General features: G+C 43.9%; 1 protein-coding gene across 1 annotated transcript; it reads left to right on the top strand.

Annotated features, from left to right (window-relative positions):
- Window positions 1-652: 652 nt before the first annotated feature.
- On the top strand, window positions 653-9345 carry LOC115202701 (complement C1q tumor necrosis factor-related protein 1-like). The gene is made up of 3 exons (XM_029766790.1): window positions 653-732; window positions 7327-7536; window positions 8402-9345. Exons 2-3 carry the CDS (start codon window positions 7338-7340, stop codon window positions 8947-8949), a joined length of 747 nt encoding a protein of 248 aa, XP_029622650.1. The 5' UTR covers window positions 653-732; window positions 7327-7337; the 3' UTR covers window positions 8950-9345.
- The last annotated feature ends 13023 nt before the right edge of the window (window positions 9346-22368 follow it).

Consider the following 22368-nt stretch of genomic DNA (forward strand, 5'->3'; position numbering starts at 1 on the left):
AACCCTGTGCCCGATTTCTCCTCAGAGTGCTAGCTCCCCTCCAGGCCCTCCACACTCCCACACTAACATCTGCTTCCTCCTCTCCTTTGTGGCTTGAGCTTTTACAGATGTGAAGCAGCAGAAAAAAAGAGCAGGGGGAAGGAATTCACCACAGCAGAAATACAGGACTGGACTGGAAGGATGGCAGACAGTACTTACAAAGGCAATGGGATGGCTTCTCTTGAGCCTCCCGCAACTATTATGCAGATGTAGTGTAATGTAGTGTAGGGTAGCGTGTGTGTGTGTCCACTGTTTGATTGGTTATGGGATATTACTAAAACGTTCCTATGTGTGTTCTAATTCATTTCTTTAACAGAATGTAATAAATGGGTGTTCAAACAGAACCTCCAGACATAGCCTATACATTCCATCTGTTCTGTATTGTCAGAGCCCTTAAGCATTCCCGTCATTTTTCATGAGTTATCAACTTTGAAACTGGCTCAAATTAAGATCTTTTTACCAGTTTTTTATTTAGTATTTCTAGCTATTCTTATTGTTGTCGATGTTGTTTTCATAGTTTTTATGTGTATCACTTTGCTTTGGCGATATTGAATTTGAATTTTAGAGAGAGAGAGAGAGAGAGAGAGAGAGAGAGAGAGAGAGAGGCTGACTCAGGATTCTCCTCCTCCCCTCCCCTCTCTCTCATCTCTCTCCTCGGCTGATCGACACGACTTGCAGAGACTTCTACGAGAGGTAAGTTACAGCCTGCTTTACTATCAATCACATTAACTGTCATTCTGCTGTAGCTTCTGCACAATGCCAAGAGTGCACGTATCAAGCAGTCTCGCATCTTTTATTTGGCTACATTAAATGTAATGCCTCACTGATGGGCGTCGCCAGAACTTGCAGAGAGGAGGATAGAGCAGCACCAGAGAGCTGGCCAAGTTGCATATCAGCAGCCGCAGCTTGTTTCAATAGTTGGCTGCCTCTCTACATGACCATAGTGGCATGGCCGTAATTAAAAACATGTTTTTTAGGAACTCAATCTCAAATTACCTTTGAGAGTTGGAATAGTAGAATAGACAAGGTGCAATTTCAAAACTTAGTTGTGCATCAGCGCTTTTCCTCTTGCTATATGTCACTCACTGACAGTCACTCAACTAAACCATGTCATAAAACATTTTTGGATTAGTCTAGGGGAGAATCTCAATTGTATACTCCTTGCGTCCTCTCTCCTCGCCTCCTTTTTTAAAACCCATTGGAGGAGAAGGTCAGAGGGGAGGGATCTCTGGCTTTCTCAATCAATGGGTTTCGAGAAGAAGGCAAGGAAAGAGGACACGAGGAGTGTGCGTTTGAGATTCTAGTTAGCTGGCTAGACTATCTAAATTTGTAGTAATCAGGGCAAATTATCGACAGGTAACACTGGGCCCCCATTGATTTTGTTTGTCACTCTCAGTCAGATATCATATTAGCATGACATTTACAGCTAATTCCTTGCAATTCTACACGTTTTGCCATGGGCTGGGGATAATTTTTTTGCAGTTTTAAAGCGAATTCCATGAAATTCTACATATTTTGCCATGACTTATGTCATGCTAATATGATATCTGAGTGTGAGTGACAAACAAAATTTCACAGTATTATTCCAACATCATAGTGTGGACTTATATATTAAAACAGGAAAATCACTTTTTTGACTACACTGAGCCTTTAAAAATGAACTATGCAGAAATCGCCATTTCCTGTTTGCAAAAATTCTAATAGTTTGCATAATTTCAGTTTATGTGACAAAACAAGAAAGTATAGTGTAGAGAATATTGTGCCATTTAAACAACTGCCACATAATGAAAGTGATTGTGACACTCACATTTACTGAAAATAAGATACACTATATACACAAAAACATGTGGACACCCCTTCAAATGAATGGTTTCGGCTATTTCAGCCACACCTGTAACAGGTGTATAAAATTGAGCACACAGTCATGCAATCTTCATAGCTCAGTGACTTCCAACGTGACACCGTCGTAGAATGCCACCTTTCCAACAAGTCATTTAGTCAAAAATCTGTCCTGCTAGAGCTGCACCGGTCAACTGTAAGTGCTGTTATTGTGAAGCGGGACGTCTAGGAGCAACCACGGCTCAGCCGTGAAGTTGAAGACCACACAAGCTCACAGAACGGAACCGCCGAGTGCTGAAGCGTGTAGCGCTTTTAAAACGTCTGTCCTCGGTTGTAACACTCACTACTGAGTTCCAAACTGTCTCTGGAAGCAACATCAGCACAATAACGTTTGTCAGGAGCTTCATGAAATGGGTTTCCATGGCCGAGCAGCTGCACACAAGCCTAAGAACACGCGTTTTCTGGAGTGATGCCAGGAAAACGCTTCCTAACCCAATGCATAGTGCCAACTGTAAAGTTTGGTAGAGGAGGAATAGGCCCCTTAGTTAGGCCCCTAAGTTCCAGTGAAGGGAAATCTTAACGCTACAGCATACAATGACATTCTAGACAATTCTGTGCTTCGAACTTTGTGGCAACAGTTTGAGGAAGGCCCTTTCCTGTATCAGCATGACAATACCCTCGTGCACAAAGCGTGGTCCATACAGAAATGGTTTGTTGAGATTGGTGTTTTGAAGAACTTGACATGACTGCACAGAACCCTGACCTCAACCCCACCGAACACCTTTGGGATGAATTGGAACGCTAACTGCGAGCCAGGCCTAATCGCCCAACATCAGTGCCCGACCTCACTAATGCTCTTGTGGCTGAATGGAAGCAAGTCCCCGCAGCAATGTTCCAACATCTAGTGGAAAGCCTTCCTAGATGAGTGGAGGCTGTTATAGCAGCAATGGGGGGACCATATTAATGCCCACAATTTTAGAATGAGATGTTCGACGAGCAAGTGTCCACATGCTTTTGGTCATGTAGTGTATGTAAGGCCACATATGGCCATATTACTTTTCCGTATGGGGCAGCTTGCTCCGAAATGCTAATGTACATGATTTATCTAATGCAGATTAGTCTACCGCAGCATTCCACATGGCTTTATTAGCATGTTCTCTGGTCTAGCACACCACCAGATCATATAGCTTTAAACCCAGACGGTACCATGTCACTGCTACTACACGCCAAAGTCAAACTTGATTAACCATGCTTGTGTTACCATCGCCTTGGTCTAGGACTGCAGGCCAGCTTTGCTGTACTGTATGGATATTCACTCAAACTTCACAAATTTAAATGGTTCACATTTTTTGCAGCGATTAAGCATGTCATTGTACAGAGTACTATGCTGCATCCCGTGCATATGACAATCAACTTTGATTTGATTTGACAATCCCAGAAAAAGACTATCAAGATCACTCAGATGTCTGCAGATCATGGCCATTTATTTCAGGGACATTATGGAAGAAGCTATAGCATTGCTATACTTTTGGTTTGTTGATGAGAGCCACACTAGTGTTTCTTCTGTGGATTTTCATTGGACCATTGGCACTATGTTCTGTCACTGCAATGAGCTATGGATCTAAAATGGCACCTTAGTATAACAGCTGTGTTGGACTGTCTGTCTGAGACTATAGGGCTGGCATCATAGAAAATTATAAATGATGGTCATGGTTTGAATAGAAGCTACAGACAACAACAGTGGTTGCTGTCTCATGGATAGTTCATAGCTAGCTCAAATCAAATCAAAGTTAAATCAACATTTATTACAGTGACATGCTTACTTACAAGCCCTAACCAACAGTGCAATTTTTAAGTAAAAAATAGGTATTAGGTAATAAAACAGTAAAATGACAGTGAAAATATCAGTAGCGAGGCTATATACAGGTGGTACCGGTACAGAGTCAATGTGCGGGGGCACCGGCCAGTCAGGCTAATTGAGGTAATATGTACGTGAATGTAAAGTTAAAGTGACTATGCATAGATGATAAACAGAAAGTAGCAGCAACGTAAAATAAGCAGTTGGCGGGTGGGGGGTGGCGGGACACAATGCAAATTGTCCGGGTAGCCAATGTGCGGGGGCACCGGTTAGTCGGGCTAATTGAGGTAATATGTAGGTGAATGTATAGTTAAAGTGACTATGCATAGATGATAAACAGACAGTAGCAACAGCGTAAAAGAGGGGTTGGGGGGTTGGCGGGACACAATGCATAAAGTCCGGGTAGCCATTTGATTACCTGTTCTGGAGTCTTATGGCTTAGGGTAAAAGCTGTTGAGAAGCCTTTTGGTCCTAGACTTGGCACTCTGGTACCGCTTGCCATGCCATAGCCGAGAGAACAGTCTATGACTGGGGTTGCTGGGGTCTTTGACAATTTTTTGGGCCTTCCTCTGACATCACCTGGTGTAGACGTCCTGGATGGCAGGCAGCATAGCCCCAGTGATGTATTGGGCTGTACGCACTAGCCTCTGTAGTGCCTTGCGGTCGGAGGTCGAGCAGTTGCCATACCAGGCAGTAATGCAACTAGTCAGGATGCTCTCGATGTTGGAGCTGTAGAACCTTTTGAGGATCTGAGGACCCATGCCAAATCTTTTCAGTCTCTTGAGGGGGAATAGGTTTTGTCGTGCCCTCTTCACGACTGTCTTGGTGTGTTTGGACCATTCTAGTTTGTTGGGGATGTGGACACCAAAGAACTTGAAGCTCTCAACCTGCTCCGCTGCAGCCCCGTCGATGAGAATGGGGGCGTGATTGGTCCTCTTTTTCCTGTAGTCCACAATCATCTCCTTTGTCTTGATTACGTTGAGGGATAGGTTGTTATTCTGGCACCACCCGGCCAGGTCTCTGACCTCCTCCCTATAGGCTTCCTCATTGTTGTCGGTGATCAGGCCTACCACTATTGTGTCATCTGCAAACTTAATGATGGTGTTGGAGTCGTGCCTGGCCATGCAGTCATGAGTGAACAGGGAGTACAGGAGGGGACTGAGCATGCACCCCTGTGTCCAGTGTTGAGGATCAGAGTGGCAGATGTGTTGCTACCTACCCTCACCACCTGGGCGCGGCCCGTCAGGAAGTCCAGGATCCAGTTGCAGAGGGAGGTGTTTAGTCCCAGGATCCTGAGCTTAGTGATGAGCTTTGAGGGCACTATGGTGTTGAATGCTCGGGTTCATCATTCCTAAACCTTCCCTGCTCCCATCTATGCAAATATACTGTATGTTTTCTCTGGCTCCAAAACCACTCTTTTTCCTACTGTCCTGGAACAGCAATGGGACACGTAATAATTCAGTTGCTAAGCAGAGACTCTGATATTTCAGATTATGTTTTTTCCCCATCTTATTTATGTGGATATTCATTAAACCACTATAGCAAACTTTTTTGGCCCACAACCACATTTTAATATCTGAAAATGATTGTGACCCCAACCATGTGAAAAAAATGCATGTAATTAACAGCCAATGTTTACTTTGTTATTTGGGGTCATGGCAGTTCATTGTAAAACATTCTAACAGTATTTCTGATTGTGTTCTCAAATCATCATCATATACTTTTAATGTGGGGCTATGACAGTCAATTGCAAATTAGTCTGACACAATGTCTCTTATCTCACCACCACTAAATAGATGGGTATACTTGATCCATGTCGCGTCGGAGCTTCTCAAAGTCAGGGGATGTGGTCGACAATGCGCACCTCATCTTTCCTGTCACATCCAACCTGGATCGATATTGTTTTTTTTCTAATACAGACGAGAGCACTGAATCAGAGTACCGTAATGTCCGAACTATTAACCGCACCTGAATATAAGCCGCATCCACTGAATTAAAAAATATATATTACTTTGAACATAAATAAGCCGCACATGTCTATAAGCCGCAGGTGCCTACCGGTACATTGAAACAAATGAACTTTACACAGGCTTTAACGAAACACGGCTTGTAACAAAAATAAATAGGCTTTAACGAAACACGGCTTGTAACAAAAATAAATAGGCTTTAACGAAATACGGCTTGTAACAAAAAATAAAAAATTAGCAGTAAGCTTTACCGGTAGTTGTCTTTTTGCACTGAGTCAATTCCTCACGCTGCTGTTTCCAACGTCTTATCATCGACTCATTAAGACCAAGCTCCTGTGCAGCAGCTCTATTTCCTTTTCCAACAGCCAGATCAATCGCCTTCAACTTGAAAGCTGCATTATATGCATTTCTCCGTGTCTTTGCCATGATGAGGGTAACAAAATGACTACCGTAATCAGAATGATGGGAAGTTTGAGAGCGCTCGATTTAATCTAAACAGTAAACAAAAAAGTTGTTTGATCTTAACCCGTTAGGCAATTTCATTGGTCTAACGAAAGCTTCATGCCACCAAAAAACTGAGCACGTCACAGAATGTTTTTTTTTCCAAAAAAATTGAAAGCGGGAAAAATCCATATATTAGCCATATATTATCCACATTGTCTATGGTGAAGACGACCGTCAATAGCTCAATAAAATGGCCCTATGGTTTGCTTTTTTTTGTACTCAGTTTACATTTCAGTTAAATAAAGGTTAAAAAAAAGCTAGACAAATATCCACATATTATCCACATTGTTTAAGCCGCGAGGTTCAAAGCCTGGGAAAAAAGTTGCGGCTTATAGTCCAGAATTTACGGTGCCATGAGTTTTAATGCTCGGAGGGAGACGGGACAGTATTCCCTTTGAGTCATGAACCAAATCTCCTCCATAGTGACCTGTGAATGCCTTATCTGCTGCATTCGGTCACATGACAGCTCGATCAGCTGTTTGATTTCACTTAAGGGCATGTCAGCTGAGCCAGGGTCACAGTCAAACGGATTTTGCTGATTTGTTCACTCATCTGTATAAATGTTTTGTATTTCCCCTTCATGCTTGCGTTCAGTTCGTTCAGTTTCCCAAATATGTCTATTTCCATAGGCAAGGAGACACATTTTCACACAGAAAGTCAACAAAGTGTTTTACATCCATTGCGAATAACAACAGTCCCTCTCCAATTCAAAAAATCTTTCCAACACTCCCCCTCGATAACCACCAAGCCTCGGTGTGAAATAGAACATTGTCATGCTCTGATCCCATATCTCCACATAGTTTTGCGAACAGGCATGTACGACGTAGTTTACAATCGAAGTTACCTGCTGCGTATCTCAGAGTTCTGCGCTCAGCTCTTTTGTTGCCAGTTGCCCTCGGTGTATCCATTATAGCTCAGTGGGTGTATCATACAGTGCATCCATATGGCAGAGGGAGAAACATTTATAACTAGAGTGCAGAGGCCTGCCGCCGTCCTTGTCCATTTACAGCACTTACAGTGCTAGGAAGCCAATATGTAATTTGGGTGAACTATCCCTTTAAGGGTAAAAAGGTCAAAGTTTGTGTCTAATCTGTCTGTTGACCTTCCTTGTCCTCCCAGGTGCAGCAGCCATGTTTGACCGCCTCCTCCTCCTGAGCCCCGTTCTCCTTTTCCTCCCCCTGGTCATCCCTGTCCCACCCCCGGGAAATGCCTCTCCTGCCCCCTGCCGCCGCTGCTGTGATGACCTGGAGCCACAGGAGGGCACCCCTGTGAGTGGCCTGAACCAGATACCTGAAGTCCGCACCTTCATCAACATGACCATCCTCAAGGGTGTGCCTGGATTGTGCCTTTACACCTGCAATAGACATAGCTTGATCCCAGGTCTCTTTGTGGTGTTTTGCCAACTCCTATGATGGTTGTCATGCCAAAGACAAAACAAGTGGCAAAACAGGCTACACTGTACACAATGACTGAATTCCATTTGATTGGATTATCAGTATGTGTATTCCGATCCAAGGCTCTACTCAATTGGACCCCTGCTCGCATTTGACACATTTAAGAGGCTTGGTAGGATGCTAGACACTGAGATTGGCTCAGTGTACATGTGATTCACCAGAGGAGAATGGCTGCCCCTGGAGTTAATGAGGCTGTTAGGTTTCAAACGAACCTTTTCATTGAATGCCTTTATTTTTTTCTCCAGTCAGTGGACTGGAGGCTAAAAGGTCTGCTGCCATTTCAGAACATTAACCTGGCATTGAACTTGCTGATGTGGCAGAAAACATGACCAATAACGTAACAGTTTGTGTGTGTGTGTGTTCTCCAGATTTTCTCGATTGTGGTTTGTGTGCTCACCAGAGAGCGTGACCTAGCTTTGAAAAACATGCTTTGGCTTTCCAAAAATAAAGCTGCAAAAAAATATATCCTGTTGAAGATAAGCAGAACTCCAGAACCCTAAATTCTCATACACTGAATGGTCTGGAGTGACTCCAAGTTTCCGTAACATTCCTCTGGAATCACTCTGGAATCGAGAAAATCTGGAGAAAATCATAAACAATCTATCTACACAAAAGCTTCTATGGTCCATGTTATACTAACTTTAATCTCAACATTACCCCATTTGGACCTTTAGTCTACATTACTGTGTCATAGTGCTCTAAGGACTCATGTGCTGTATATTTTCCATCTTGCCTCACAGGAGACAAGGGAAACCGTGGGGACAGGGGGACACCTGGGAAGTCTGGTGAGGAAGGCGCTCCTGGATCCCGAGGGCCAATGGGCCCCAAAGGAACCAAGGGCCAGGCGGGCCCCCCAGGGGACCCCTTCAAGACCCAGGACGCAGCCTTCTCGGTGGGTCGTCGCAAGTCCCTCCACAGCGTGGACTACTACCAGGCCCTGGTGTTCGACACAGAGTTCGTCAACCTCCACGGCCACTTCGACATGTTCAAAGGAAAGTTCTACTGCTACGTCCCTGGGATTTACTTCTTCAACGTCAACATCCACACCTGGAACTTTAAGGAGACCTACCTGCACATCATGAGGAATGACAAGGAGCAGGCCATTGTATACGCCCAACCCAGCGAGAGGTCCATCATGCAAAGCCAGAGCCTTATGTTGCCCCTTGAGCTCAATGACGAGGTGTGGGTCCGGCTGTACAAGAGGGAGAGGGAGAACGCTGTGTATAGTGACGATGTGGATGTGTACATCACCTTTAACGGATACCTCATCAAGCCCACCCTGGAGTGAGATGACCTGCTGGGTTATGTTCAGTAGGCACAAACTGGAAGAAAACACCCGAAACAGAGTCAAATGGGGAGGTACTATCTGGACTTGTCCAGGAAGAAACGCTTGTTTTCTTTTTCCGTTGCAAAATATTTTAAATGTTTTGGTACGGTGTGCGCTTATGAACATGATCCCCAACTGACCTGAGGGGAGGGGGCTAGAGGTCAGAGTTCAGGAGGGCACATCGAGAGGGGGCCTCTTTATGCAGGGTTTTCATTGACGCACACACCCACTTTTAAGTGCCTCTATACGGTGCAAGGGGATACTGGGGGCTTGTAAGGTAATGACTCCAAATACATATACTCCTTTTTTTTTTATTTTTTTTTTTACATAGACTCCTTCTCTCCTGTATTGAAAAATAAATATTAGATGTACAGTGGGGGGAAAAAAGTATTTGATCCCCTGCTGATTTTGTACGTTTGGCCACTAACAAAGAAATTATCAGTCTATCATTTTAATGGTAGGTTTATTTGAACAGTGAGAGACAGAATAACAACAAAAAAATCCCGAAAAACACATGTGAAAAATGTTATAAAATGATTTGCATTTTGATGAGGGAAATAAGTATTTGACCCCTCTGCAAAACATGACTTAGTACTTGGTGGCAAAACCCTTGTTGGCAATCACAGAGGTCAGACGTTTCTTGTAGTTGGCCACCAGGTTTGCACACATCTCAGGAGGGATTTTGTCCCACTCCTCTTTGCAGATCTTCTCCAAGTCATTAAGGTTTCGAGGCTGATGTTTGGCAACTCGAACCTTGAGCTCCCTCAACAGATTTTCTATGGGATTAAGGTCTGGAGACTGGCTAGGCCACTCCAGGACCTTAATGTGGTTCTTCTTGAGCCACTCCTTTGTTGCCTTGGCCGTGTGTTTTGGGTCATTGTCATGCTAGAATACCCATCCACGACCCATTTTCAATGCCCTGGCTGAGGGAAGGAGGTTCTCACCCAAGATTTGACAGTACATGGCCCCGTCAAATGATGCGGTGAAGTTGTCCTGTCCCCTTAGCAGAAAAACACCCCAAAGCATAATGTTTCCACCTCCATGTTTGACAGTGGAGATGGTGTTCTTGGGGTCATAGGCAGCATTCCTCCTCCTCCAAACACGGCGAGTTGAGTTGATGCCAAAGAGCTCCATTTTGGTCTCATCTGACCACAACACTTTCACCAGTTGTCCTCAATCATTCAGATGTTCATTGGCAAACTTCAGACGGGCATGTATATGTATTCTTGAGCAGGGGGACCTTGCGGGCGTTGCAGGATTTCAGTCCTTCACGGCGTAGTGTGTTACCAATTGTTTTCTTGGTGACTATGGTCCCAGCTGCCTTGAGATCATTGACAAGATCCTCCTGTGTAGTTCTGGGCTGATTCCTCACTGTTCTCATGATCATTGCAACCCCACGAGGTGAGATCTTGCATGGAGCCCCAGGCCGAGGGATATTGACAGTTCTTTTGTGTTTCTTCCATTTGCGAATAATCGCACCAACTGTTGTCACCTTCTCACCAAGCTGCTTGGCGATGGTCTTGTAGCCCATTCCAGCCTTGTGTAGGTCTACAGTCTTGTCCCTGACATCCTTGGAGAGCTCTTTGGTCTTGGCCATGGTGGAGAGTTTGGAATCTGATTGATTGATTGCTTCTGTGGACAGGTGTCTTTTTTACAGGTAACAAGCTGCGGTTAGGAGCACTCCCTTTAAGAGTGTGCTCCTAATCTCAGCTCGTTACCTGTATAAAAGACACCTGGGAGCCAGAAATCTTTCTGATTGAGAGGGGATCAAATACTTATTTCCCTCATTAAAATGCAAATCAATTTATAACATTTTTGGCATGAGTTTTTCTCTATATTTTTGTTGTTATTCTGTCTCTCACTGTTCAAATAAACCTACCATTAAAATTATAGACTGATCCTGTCTTTATCAGTGGCCAAACATACAAAATCAGCAGGGGATCAAATACTTTTTTCCCCCACTGTATATGTTGACAAGGAGGCTGCGTGGGAAAAGACCTATGACACAAGGAAAGAGATGTCCTCTTAAAGACACAAACCCCTTTATAACCATCTGGCTGTAATGGATTTCACTATTGGTTGTTAGCTTTATTAAGAGTTGTCACAGAGAACAGACACACAGGTTGAAGTGCTTTGAAACCATTAGTGATTCGATAAAGCCTGGTTGCCTTCCCATATGCCCTAATACTGTAATTTGTCTCAGATGTTTTGTCTGGACACTAGACCAGTGTGTATGCTGTTTTTTTAGTGTTCAGTTTCTGAGCTCTTGATCAATTTTGTCTGGTAAAGCTGTTCATAAGATCCTGATATTTTCCAGCTGGATATCAGTTGCACAGTTGTATAAATGAAAAAGACTACAGTAGTCATTACAGTGGGCTTGCAAATTTGATCTCACAAGTTCAAATAAGAATAATATGATACTAGTTCAATCTCAACAGGGATCCCTTGGTAACAGGATACAGAAATGTTATTTACAGTTTGGTGCTGTTTCTGTTTGGTCTTCTCTAGTCAGAACATGATGCGGAAGACTAAGAGTGCCAGCTGGAATAGGGTACCATTGCACCATTCAAACAGGGTCGACATGGATCAAGTATTCAATACCGCAAATAAGCCCTCTGAAGTAGAACGATTCATTGATTGTTACTTTTGGAATCAACTCAACAACAAAACATGTATGAACAGTTCTCTTGGCAGTATTTCCTTCAATGACAGCAGCTGAGACAAGTCTTGTGAGATTTGGCGCCTTGCACATCAGGGAATTTACATTTTTACGGAAATATCAGAGGTTCCTTGTGTGGTACTATTTTGCCAGGTACTCTGAAAAGTAATGGCGTGAAACCCAGTAAAACTCCAACAGTAACATTGCTTCAGGAAATAGAGCATTTCGGAGTCTAAAATCATCACAAATCCAGTTGCCAGCAGTAGCCTTACTGTATGCTGAAATACCCTACTTAATACATGGTGCTAAAACATCCTTCAATCGTTTTGAAATTCACACTGTAAATGCTTGCAAATGTGTGGTTTTACTGCAGGTTTATGCATGTCTGTGTGAGAGTCAGCGATGGGCTTTACAGGTAAATAAAAGGGAGGGGGGCTGTTTTTATAAAGATTCAAAACAGGATGTCAGAGGTGCAGGTGAGTTTCCTCTAGTCAGTCGTCCAGACAGAGCTCAACCCTCATATCACATGCAGAAGGATGTCCAGAGATAAAACAAAGATAAACTGTTGATCAAAGGGTTGATTAAGTGTGAAAATACAGAGAGTGAATGAAGGACAAAAATAGAATTCTATATGTGTTTAATGGTGTGACAGACAGTTGCTTTTCAATGGAATGGCAGAGTGCAAGCTATCCAAAACCCTACCAAGTACTCACAGTACTGTGGCCCTCGTGAACCAATTCCTAACCATGCAGGTCAATGGTTTTAACAACAGGTGGCATTCTTCAGCCAAGTTCAAACCTCTTCACACAGCACTTTGTTGAATGTTGTTTTTGTGTCAGAATGGGGAATGAGTTGATAGGAGGTTGGCTTTGGGAAGCTGGCCATTCAGGGGAGAACTTTTAATTTAGAAAGTTAGCTAGTAGACACAGGGGTAGAGATGTAATAATTCAAAAACTATTCTTCCTTTATTCATGAGAAAATGCTCCAATGAATTCAGAGCTGTTTTGCTGTTCAAGTTACTTGATTGTCTGCCTCCTTATGGTGCTAAATAATTTACAAAAAGGTGCTACATTATATTTTGGTTTGTAATTCAAATAAATGTACATATTCTGCTTGAACATGAATGACATGACCAATACATATTTTACATTAACTTCACAAACCTTTGTTAATAAAGATATTGAAACATCTTTGTCTCAACCTCAAGCTTGATTGTTCCACAATTGATACATCTGTCAAACTGCTGCAGTCGAGCAAGGAAATGTACATAAGAGAAGAGGTCAACACATACTTTTACATGTCTTCATAAATTAACAACCTCCATTGTTATAGGACCTATTATCTGTTATTTTGAGTGTTGAGGGATAATTGTAGCCTTCTACCAAAGGCAATAAAAATATAATGGTTGGATGTACCGATTAGTGCGCTAGAGTGGAGCTGAGTTCAAGTCGGCCACCTCCCAGTTCTCTATGTCACAAGAACACCCTTGAAATAACTAGGGCCTCCTTTGGACATAAAAAAACACCACAGAGAGAACATATACTGCTCAAAAAATAAAGGGAACACTTAAACAACAGATCTGAATGATAGAAATAATCTTATTAAATACTTTTTTCTTTACATAGTTGAATGTGCTGACAACAAAATCACACAAAAATAATCAATGGAAATCCAATTTATCAACCCATGGAGGTCTCGATTTGGAGTCACACTCAAAATTAAAGTGGAAAACCACACTACAGGCTGATCCAACTTTGATGTAATGTCCTTAAAACAAGTCAAAATGAGGCTCAGTAGTGTGTGTGGCCTTCACGTGCCTGTATGACCTCCCTACAACGCCTGGGCATGCTCCTGATGAGGTGGCAGATGGTCTCCTGAGGGATCTCCTCCCAGACCTGGACTAAAGCATCCGCCAACTCCTGGACAGGCTGTGGTGCAACGTGGCGTTGGTGGATGGAGCGAGACATGATGTCTCAGATGTGCTCAATTGGATTCAGGTCTGGAGAACGGGCGGGCCAGTCCATAGCATCAATGCCTTCCTCTTGCAGGAACTGCTGACACACTCCAGCCACATGAGGTCTAGCATTGTCTTGCATTAGGAGGAACCCAGGGCCAACCGCACCAGCATATGGTCTCACAAGGGGTCTGAGGATCTCATCTCGGTACCTAATGGCAGTCAGGCTACCTCTGGCGAGCACATGGAGGGCTGTGCGGCCCCCCAAAGAAATGCCACCCCACACCATGACTGACCCACCGCCAAACCGGTCATGCTGGAGGATGTTGCAGGCAGCAGAATGTTCTCCACGGCGTCTCCAGACTCTGTCACGTCTGTCACATGTGCTCAGTGTGAACCTGCTTTCATCTGTGAAGAGCACAGGGCGCCAGTGGCGAATTTGCCAATCCTGGTGTTCTCTGGCAAATGCCAAACGTCCTGCACGGTGTTGGGCTGTAAGCACAACCCCCACCTGTGGACGTCGGGCCCTCATACCACCCTCATGGAGTCTGTTTCTGACCGTTTGAGCAGACACATGCACATTTGTGGCCTGCTGGAGGTCATTTTGCAGGGCTCTGGCAGTGCTCCTCCTGCTCCTCCTTGCACAAAGGCGGAGGTAGCGGTCCTGCTGCTGGGTTGTTGCCCTCCTACGGCCTCCTCCACGTCTCCTGATGTACTGGCCTGTCTCCTGGTAGCGCCTCCATGCTCTGGACACTACGCTGACAGACACAGCAAACCTTCTTGCCACAGCTCGCATTGATGTGCCATCCTGGATGAGCTGCACTACCTAAGCCACTTGTGTGGGTTGTAGACTCCGTCTCATGCTACCACTAAAGTGAAAGCACCGCCAGCATTCAAAAGTGACCAAAACATCAGCCAGGAAGCATAGGAACTGAGAAGTGGTCTGTGGTCCCCATCTGCAGAAGCACTCCTTTATTGGGGGTGTCTTGCTAATTGCCTGTAATTTCCACCTGTTGTCTATTCCATTTGCACAACAGCATGTCAACTTTATTGTCAATCAGTGTTGCTTCCTAAGTGGACAGTTTGATTTCACAGAAGTGTGATTGACTTGGAGTTACATTGTGTTGTTTAAGTGTTCCCTTTATTTTTTTGAGCAGTGTATTTCATGATTGTTCATGATTCCCCCTCTATAGTTTTGCTGACTGAGACATTAGTGGTTTAAATGCAACCTGACCACAATGGGCAGGCATTCCCTCTTTGGTCCCAAGGATCATATACTTTCCTTTAGCCTTAACAACAGTCTTCCACCACTCCAGAACACTCACTCAGCCAAGACACACACAATGAGCATTTCAGGGTTTTCACTTGGTTCAATCTGCAGTGGTGGACAGCTACACCCTGTCCTCAAACCGCAGGCCATTCCACTGCTGTTGTAATGCTACACAGATAGACTCCTCTCAAGCAGGACTCTACCTGACTTCATCCTCTGTAGTATAGTTGGTAGAGCATGGTGTTTGCAACGCCAAGATAGTGGGTTTGATTCTGGGACCACATACGTGAAAGGTCTTGGCCATAGTAATGTAATCTAAGTGCATGTGATACTCAAATGTATGCTGTAAATCTACGGTACCCACAATTGCTGTCTGGCACCACGGGTGGCATCCCAAATGGCAGCGGTGTAAAGTACTTAAGTAAAAATGCTTTAAAGTCATTTTTTGGGGGGTATCTGTACTTTACTTTACTATTTATATATTTTTTATAATAATAATTTGAGTTTACACCCCCTGGTATTCTCAGCCGGTCTCCCATCCAAGTACTAACCAGGCCCTAGGGTGCAGCCACAAGTATATTATTTTTTTTCACAATTTTCTCCACGAATTACAAGCTTGGCTCATCGCTGCAACTCCCCAATCGACTTGGCGAAAGTTGAGTTATGCGGCATCCGAAACATGACCCGCCTGGCCACGCTACTTCTTATCACACTGCTCGGTTCACCCGCAAGTAAGCCGCACCAAATGTGTCAGAGGACAGAGTCAGCTTGCAGGAACCCGGCCCTGCCACAAGGAGTTGCTAGAGCGCAATGAGCCAAGGAAAGCCTGTCCTATGGGGCAACAAGGCTGACCGGTTTGGAGACAAAAAATTGGTTCCCCATTAATTACGCCATCCCTTCACATGGTTTAAGAATAGGTAAAGACACATTCACATGAAGACAATATCATTCTGTCCTCCTCTCTTGCTGATATTCTGCATAGCAACAGAGACATGTAAAAATCAAGTCTGACCTCTCCCCTCTCTGGGCCCCAAGTGTCTGAGCCCCAGCTAAGGGGAACATGCAACTGAAACATACCAGAGTCCAAAGGACACTTTCTAATGACAAGTATCTCACATAAGCATATTATACTAATAAAACATCTTAATTATCTATGTTACCCAACTAATTCCGATTCATCCACGACAGTATACATCAATGTTGTTGTCTGAGGCTACCCGGAACATATCCCAGTCCACGTGATCGAAGCAATCTTGAAGCGTGGAATCCGATTGGCCAGACCAGCATTGGAGACCTGAGCATGGCCGTTTCCTGTTTTAGTTTCTGTCTATAGGCTGGGAGCAACAAAATGGAGTCATGGTCAGATTTGCGAAGGGAGCGCGGGGGAGGGCTTTGTATGCATTGTGGAAGTTAGAGTAGCAATGGTCCAGAGTGCTACCAACACGTGTCTTGCATTCAATATTCTGATAGCTAATCTGAGAACAAGGCTTCCTAAATTCTATGTTAAAATCCCCAGCTACAATAAATGCAGCCTCAGGATATATGGTTTGTAGTTTACATAGCATATTGCATGCTGCTGAAGGTTCTTTCAGGGCTGTCGAGGTATCTGCTTGGGGGGGATATAAACTCAGCAAAAAAGAAACGTCAACTGTCTCACGTCTCACTGTCAACTGTGTTTATTTTCAGCAAACTTAACATGTGTAAATATTTGTATGAACATAACAAGATTCAACAACTGAGACATAAACTGAACAAGTTCCACAGACATGTGAATAACAAAAATTGAATAATGTGTCCCTGAACAAAGGGGGGGGTCAAAATCAAAAGTAGCAGTCAGTATCTGGTGTGGCCACCAGCTGCATTAAGTACTGCAGTGCATCTCCTCCTCATGGACTGCACCAGACTTGTCAGTTCTTGCTGTGAGATGTTACCCCACTCTTCCACCAAGGCACCTGCAAGTTCCCGGACATTTCTTGGGGGAATGGCCCTAGCCCTCACCCTCCAATCCAACAGGTCCCAGACGTGCTCAATGGGATTGAGATCCAGGCTCTTCGCTGGCCATGGCAGAACACTGACATTCATGTCTTGCAGAAAATCACGCACAGAACGAGCAGTATGGCTGGTGGCATTGTCATGCTGGTGGGTCATGTCAGGATGAGCCTGCAGGAAGGGTACCACATGAGGGAGGAGGATGTCTTCCCTGTAACGCACAGCGTTGAGATTGCCTGCAATGACAACAAGCTCAGTCTGATGATGCTGTGACACACCGCCCCAGACCATGATGGACCCTCCACCTCCAAATCGATCCCGCTCCAGAGTACAGGCCTCGGTGTAACGCTCATTCCTTCGACGATAAACGCGAATCCGACCATCACCCCTGGTGAGACAAAACCATGACTCATCAGCGAAGAGCACTTTCTGTCAGTCCTGTCTGGTCAAGCGATGGTGGGTTTGTGCCCATAGGTGATGTTGTTGCCGATGATGTCTGGTGAGGACCTGTCTTACAACAGGCCTACAAGGCTTCAGTCCAGCCTCTCTCAGCCTACTGCGGACAGTCTGAGCGCTGATGGAGGGATTGTGCATTCCTGGTGTAACTCGGGCAGATGTTGTTGCCATCCTGTACCTGTTCGGATGTACCGATCCTGTGCAGGTGTTGTTACACATGGTCTGCCACTGCAAGGACGATCAGATGTCCATCCTGTCTCCCTGTAGCGCTTTCTTAGGCATCTCACAGTATGGACATTGCAATTTATTGCCCTGGCCACATCTGCAGTCCTAATGCCTCCTTGCAGCATGCCTAAGGCACACTCACGCAGATGAGCAGGGACCCTGGACATCTTTCTTTTGGTGTTTTTCAGAGTCAGTAGAAAGGCCTCTTTAGTGTCCTAAGTTTTCATAACTGTGACCTTAATTGCCTACCGTCGGTATGCTGTTAGTGTCTTAACGACCGTTCCACAGGTGCATGTTCATTAATTGTTTATAGTTAATTGAACAAGCATGAGAAACAGTGTTTAAACCCTTTACAATCAAGATCTGTGAAGTTATTTTGATTTTTACTAATTATCTTTGAAAGACAGGGTCCTGAAAAAGGGACATTTCTTTTATTGCTGAGTTTATATATGTACCCCACCTCCTGGTCCACAATATACTGAGGATCCTCTTTCATAAAACTGAAATGTAAAGTTATATTAACTTCTGACCGATTGTTCTTTGCTCTCATAAAAGTGACATCTGTACACCTGTCATACGCCGCATGATCCACCCTTCAGCAGCATGCAATATGCTAGCTAAACACACGTAGCTAGCCAAAAATATCCCCATGACAAATCAGAAATCATGGTCTCACAGCCCTTGTTAATGTGGAAATGTGACAGAGTGCCTATCAGGGGTTGACTGTAAGGCTTGCCTTAAGAAAAGTTGAACTGAGCACAGGGGCCAGTTCAATCATCCACAACTCCACTTCCCCATGAGTCAGCTGTCATCATAGGGAGTCTATAGTCTGTTTGTGCACTCAAAAAAATGGATTACCCAAACAAAGGTTAATTTAACCGTCAGTTGTTTCTTTAAGCGTCAGTTGGGTTGAGACAGCAGCAGTACGGTTGACCACAATGGAGTTGACATGATAGTACAAACAGATATGGGACCAGGAAGTCTAGGCTTTACACACCAATAGCAGACTGTACAACAGTAACAAAGATGTCTATGATGTGATAAGGGATAAAACTGTTGTGGTTTACTGTGTTAACACTGAAATATGCTGTTGTAATAAAGAGTATGTTGAAATATGCTCCTGTAAGTCGCTCTGGATAAGAGCGTCTGCTAAATGACTAAAATGTAAATGTAAAATGTAAATACCCTTTAGCAAATGCAGCTCAAAGCAGTTGCACGTGAGCACATGAAAGTAACAGTTAATAGAAATACATCTACAGAGCTAGCTAATTTCTATTATTTTAATTAAACAAACATGTACCTCAAAATACAATGCATCCAAACATTACCATATACTATAAAATGAGAAAGGGAGAGAAAAAGCATGAGAGAAAGAGTCACACAGAGACAGACAGACACACAGACACACCTGTTAAATTCTACAACCACCTAAAAGGAAGCAATTCCCAAACCTTCCATAACAAAGCCATCACCTACAGAGAGATGAACCTGGAGAAGAGACCCCTAAGCAAGTTCGTCCCGGGGCTCTGTTCAAAAACACAAACAGACCCCACAGAGCCCTAGGACAGCAACACAATTAGACCCAACCAAATCATGAGAAAACAAAAATAAAATTACTTGACACATTGGAATTAATTAACAAAACAACTGAGCAAACTAGAACGCTATTTGGCACTAAACAGAGTATACAGCGGCAGAATATCTGACCACTGTGACTGACCCAAACTTACGGAAAGCTTTGACTATGTACAGACTCACTGAGCATAGCTTTGTTATTGAGAAAGGCCGCTGTAGGCAGACCTGGCTCTGAAGAGAAGACAGGCTATGTGCACACTGTCCACAAAATGAGGTCGAAACTGAGCTGCCAAATGTATGACAATATTAGAGACACATATTTCCCTCAGATTACACAGATCCACATAGAATTCAAAAACAAACCCAATTTTGATAAACTTCCATATCTACTGGGTGAAATACCAGTGTGCCATCACAGCAGCAATATTCTTGACCTATTGCCACAAGAAAAGGGCAAACAGTGAAGAACAAACACCATTGTAAATACAACCCATATTTATGTTTATTTTCCCTATTTGCACATCTTACAACACTGTATATAGACATACTATGGCATGTGAAATGTCTATTCTTTTCAAACTCTGTGAGTGTAACGTTTACTATACATTTGTATTGTTTTTTTACTTTTGTTTATTATCTACCTCACTTGCTTTGGCAATGTTAACATATATGTTTCCCATGCCAATAAAGTGAAAGAAAGAAAGAAAGAAAGAAAGAAAGAAAGAAAGAAAGAAAGAAAGAAAGAAAGAAAGAAAGAAAGAAAGAGCAGGGCTGGCTCATGACACAAAACAGTCGCTTAGACACCCCCAGCCACTAGGGGGCCCCCTGACCCAAATTATAACTGGTTTTTTTTTAGAACTCCGTTGAGGTTTCAACTTACTGTTGAGAGTTAAAATAGCAGAATACACAAAGTGCAAGTTCGAAATTTGGTTGTGCATCAGCAGTTTCTCTATTATTTTGACAGTCACTCAATTAGCCATGTTTTGATTCGTAAATTAGTATTGCCAGTTATCTAAACTTGTAGAAATCATGGACGAATACCAACCGGGCACTCAGGGCACATGCCCAGGCGCCCAGGCCTCCAGGGGGCCCCAATTGATTTTGTTTGTCACTCTCACTCAGATGTAATTAACATGGCACAAGTCACGGCGGTAGATAGCTTCTGTACTGTACTGGTGGCAAAAGGGTGTCATAAAATATAATAAAAAGTTTAACTTATTCATTATGACAAAGCTCAGACGCAGTTGTCAAGTCAACACATCTGTCAGTGCTGCATCACAAGAGATGCAATTTCAATGTTGTTTGAGTTGCTTTGTGTGCCACCAAATTTGCTTGAGATGATTTTACTGCAACACTGCTCACTGCATCCAAGATGCTTGACATAAGCATTTCAAAGAGCTGTCAGTCAAGGCGAGCTCATCAATATAAGCTCCCTGCCCATTCAGCCTGTCTTTCAAACTTCCTGGTACTTAGCCATGGGAGAAAAATAACTTTTTCTAAAATGATGAGCATTTCTATCCCACAAAAATATTGTGTGATATTTTAGTGACTCAAAACCAGTATTGGCGGGAATGCGTTTCAAAGTAATGCATTAGAGTACTCAAATTACTTTTCTGTGGTAACGAGTAACTTAACGCATTAGTTTTCAATTTAAGTAATCTGATACTTAGTTACTTAAAGGAGAAAAACATAAAAATAAAACGCAAACTGTGCCTCTGGGATAAGCGCCTGTCACCTGCGAAGAACTCAACTTCAAATATCAAGAAGCTCCTTCAGGCCAAGCACAGCTACACAAGACTGGTGCCAGCCGATTGATGTTGATACTGAGGATGACAGTGCTTCTGCTCCAAAACAGCAGAAGCTAGATTTCTGTTTGGCTAAACATATCACCCAAGACAACAAAATAAACATGTTTGCGTCTTTGATGATTGTATGTAATTCTTTTGATTGCATGCCATTCATTTCAATGCATTCTGTTTAGGATTTGTCTGAGTTTGCATTCATGGTCAGCAGTTTAACACACAGGTTTAAATTTTTATGTCAATATTTCAAGTCAGGCTTGTTGTGACTTAATAGTCTGTATTCAGTGGCTTTAATATATATACTGCTCAAAAAAATAAAGGGAACACTTAAACAACACATCCTAGATCTGAATGAAAGAAATAATCTTATTAAATACTTTTTTCTTTACATAGTTGAATGTGCTGACAACAAAATCACACAAAAATAATCAATGGAAATCCAATTTATCAACCCATGGAGGTCTGGATTTGGAGTCACACTCAAAATTAAAGTGGAAAACCACACTACAGGCTGATCCAACTTTGATGTAATGTCCTTAAAACAAGTCGAAATGAGGCTCAGTAGTGTGTGGCCTCCACGTGCCTGTATGACCTCCCTACAACGCCTGGGCATGCTCCTGATGAGGTGGCGGATGGTCTCCTGAGGGATCTCCTCCCAGACCTGGACTAAAGCATCCGCCAACTCCTGGACAGTCTGTGGTGCACGTGGCGTTGGTGGATGGAGTGAGACATGATGTCCCAGATGTGCTCAATTGGATTCAGGTCTGGGGAACGGGCGGGCCAGTCCATAGCATCAATGCCTTCTTCTTGCAGGAACTGCTGACACACTCCAGCCACATGAGGTCTAGCATTGTCTTGCATTAGGAGGAACCCAGGGCCAACCGCACCAGCATATGGTCTCACAAGGGGTCTGAGGATCTCATCTCGGTACCTAATGGCAGTCAGGCTACCTCTGGCGAGCACATGGAGGGCTGTGCGGCCCCCCAAAGAAATGCCACCCCACACCATGACTGATCCACCGCCAAACCGGTCATGCTGGAGGATGTTGCAGGCAGCAGAACATTCTCCACGGCGTCTCCAGACTCTGTCACGTCTGTCACGTGCTCAGTGTGAACCTGCTTTCATCTGTGAAGAGCACAGGGCGCCAGTGGCGAATTTGCCAATCTTGGTGTTCTCTGGCAAATGCCAACGTCCTGCACGGTGTTGGGCTGTAAGCACAACCCCCACCTGTGGACGTCGTACCACCCTCATGGAGTCTGTTTCTGACCGTTTGAGCAGACACATGCACATTTGTGGCCTGCTGGAGGTCATTTTGCAGGGCTCTGGCAGTGCTCCTCCTGCTCCTCCTTGCACAAAGGCGGAGGTAGCGGTCCTGCTGCTGGGTTGTTGCCCTCCTACGGCCTCCTCCACGTCTCCTGATGTACTGGCCTGTCTCCTGGTAGCGCCTCCA

This window comes from Salmo trutta, chromosome 1 (assembly GCF_901001165.1).
Source record: "Salmo trutta chromosome 1, fSalTru1.1, whole genome shotgun sequence".
Taxonomy (NCBI): domain Eukaryota; kingdom Metazoa; phylum Chordata; class Actinopteri; order Salmoniformes; family Salmonidae; genus Salmo; species Salmo trutta.

Bases quoted from the DNA above. Each gene is read 5' to 3' on its own strand.
- LOC115202701 (XM_029766790.1), top strand. From the start codon at position 7,338: ATGTTTGACCGCCTCCTCCTCCTGAGCCCCGTTCTCCTTTTCCTCCCC. The intron at 7,537-8,401 runs GTGTGCCTGGAT...CTTGCCTCACAG, and splicing joins CAACATGACCATCCTCAAGG to GAGACAAGGGAAACCGTGGG.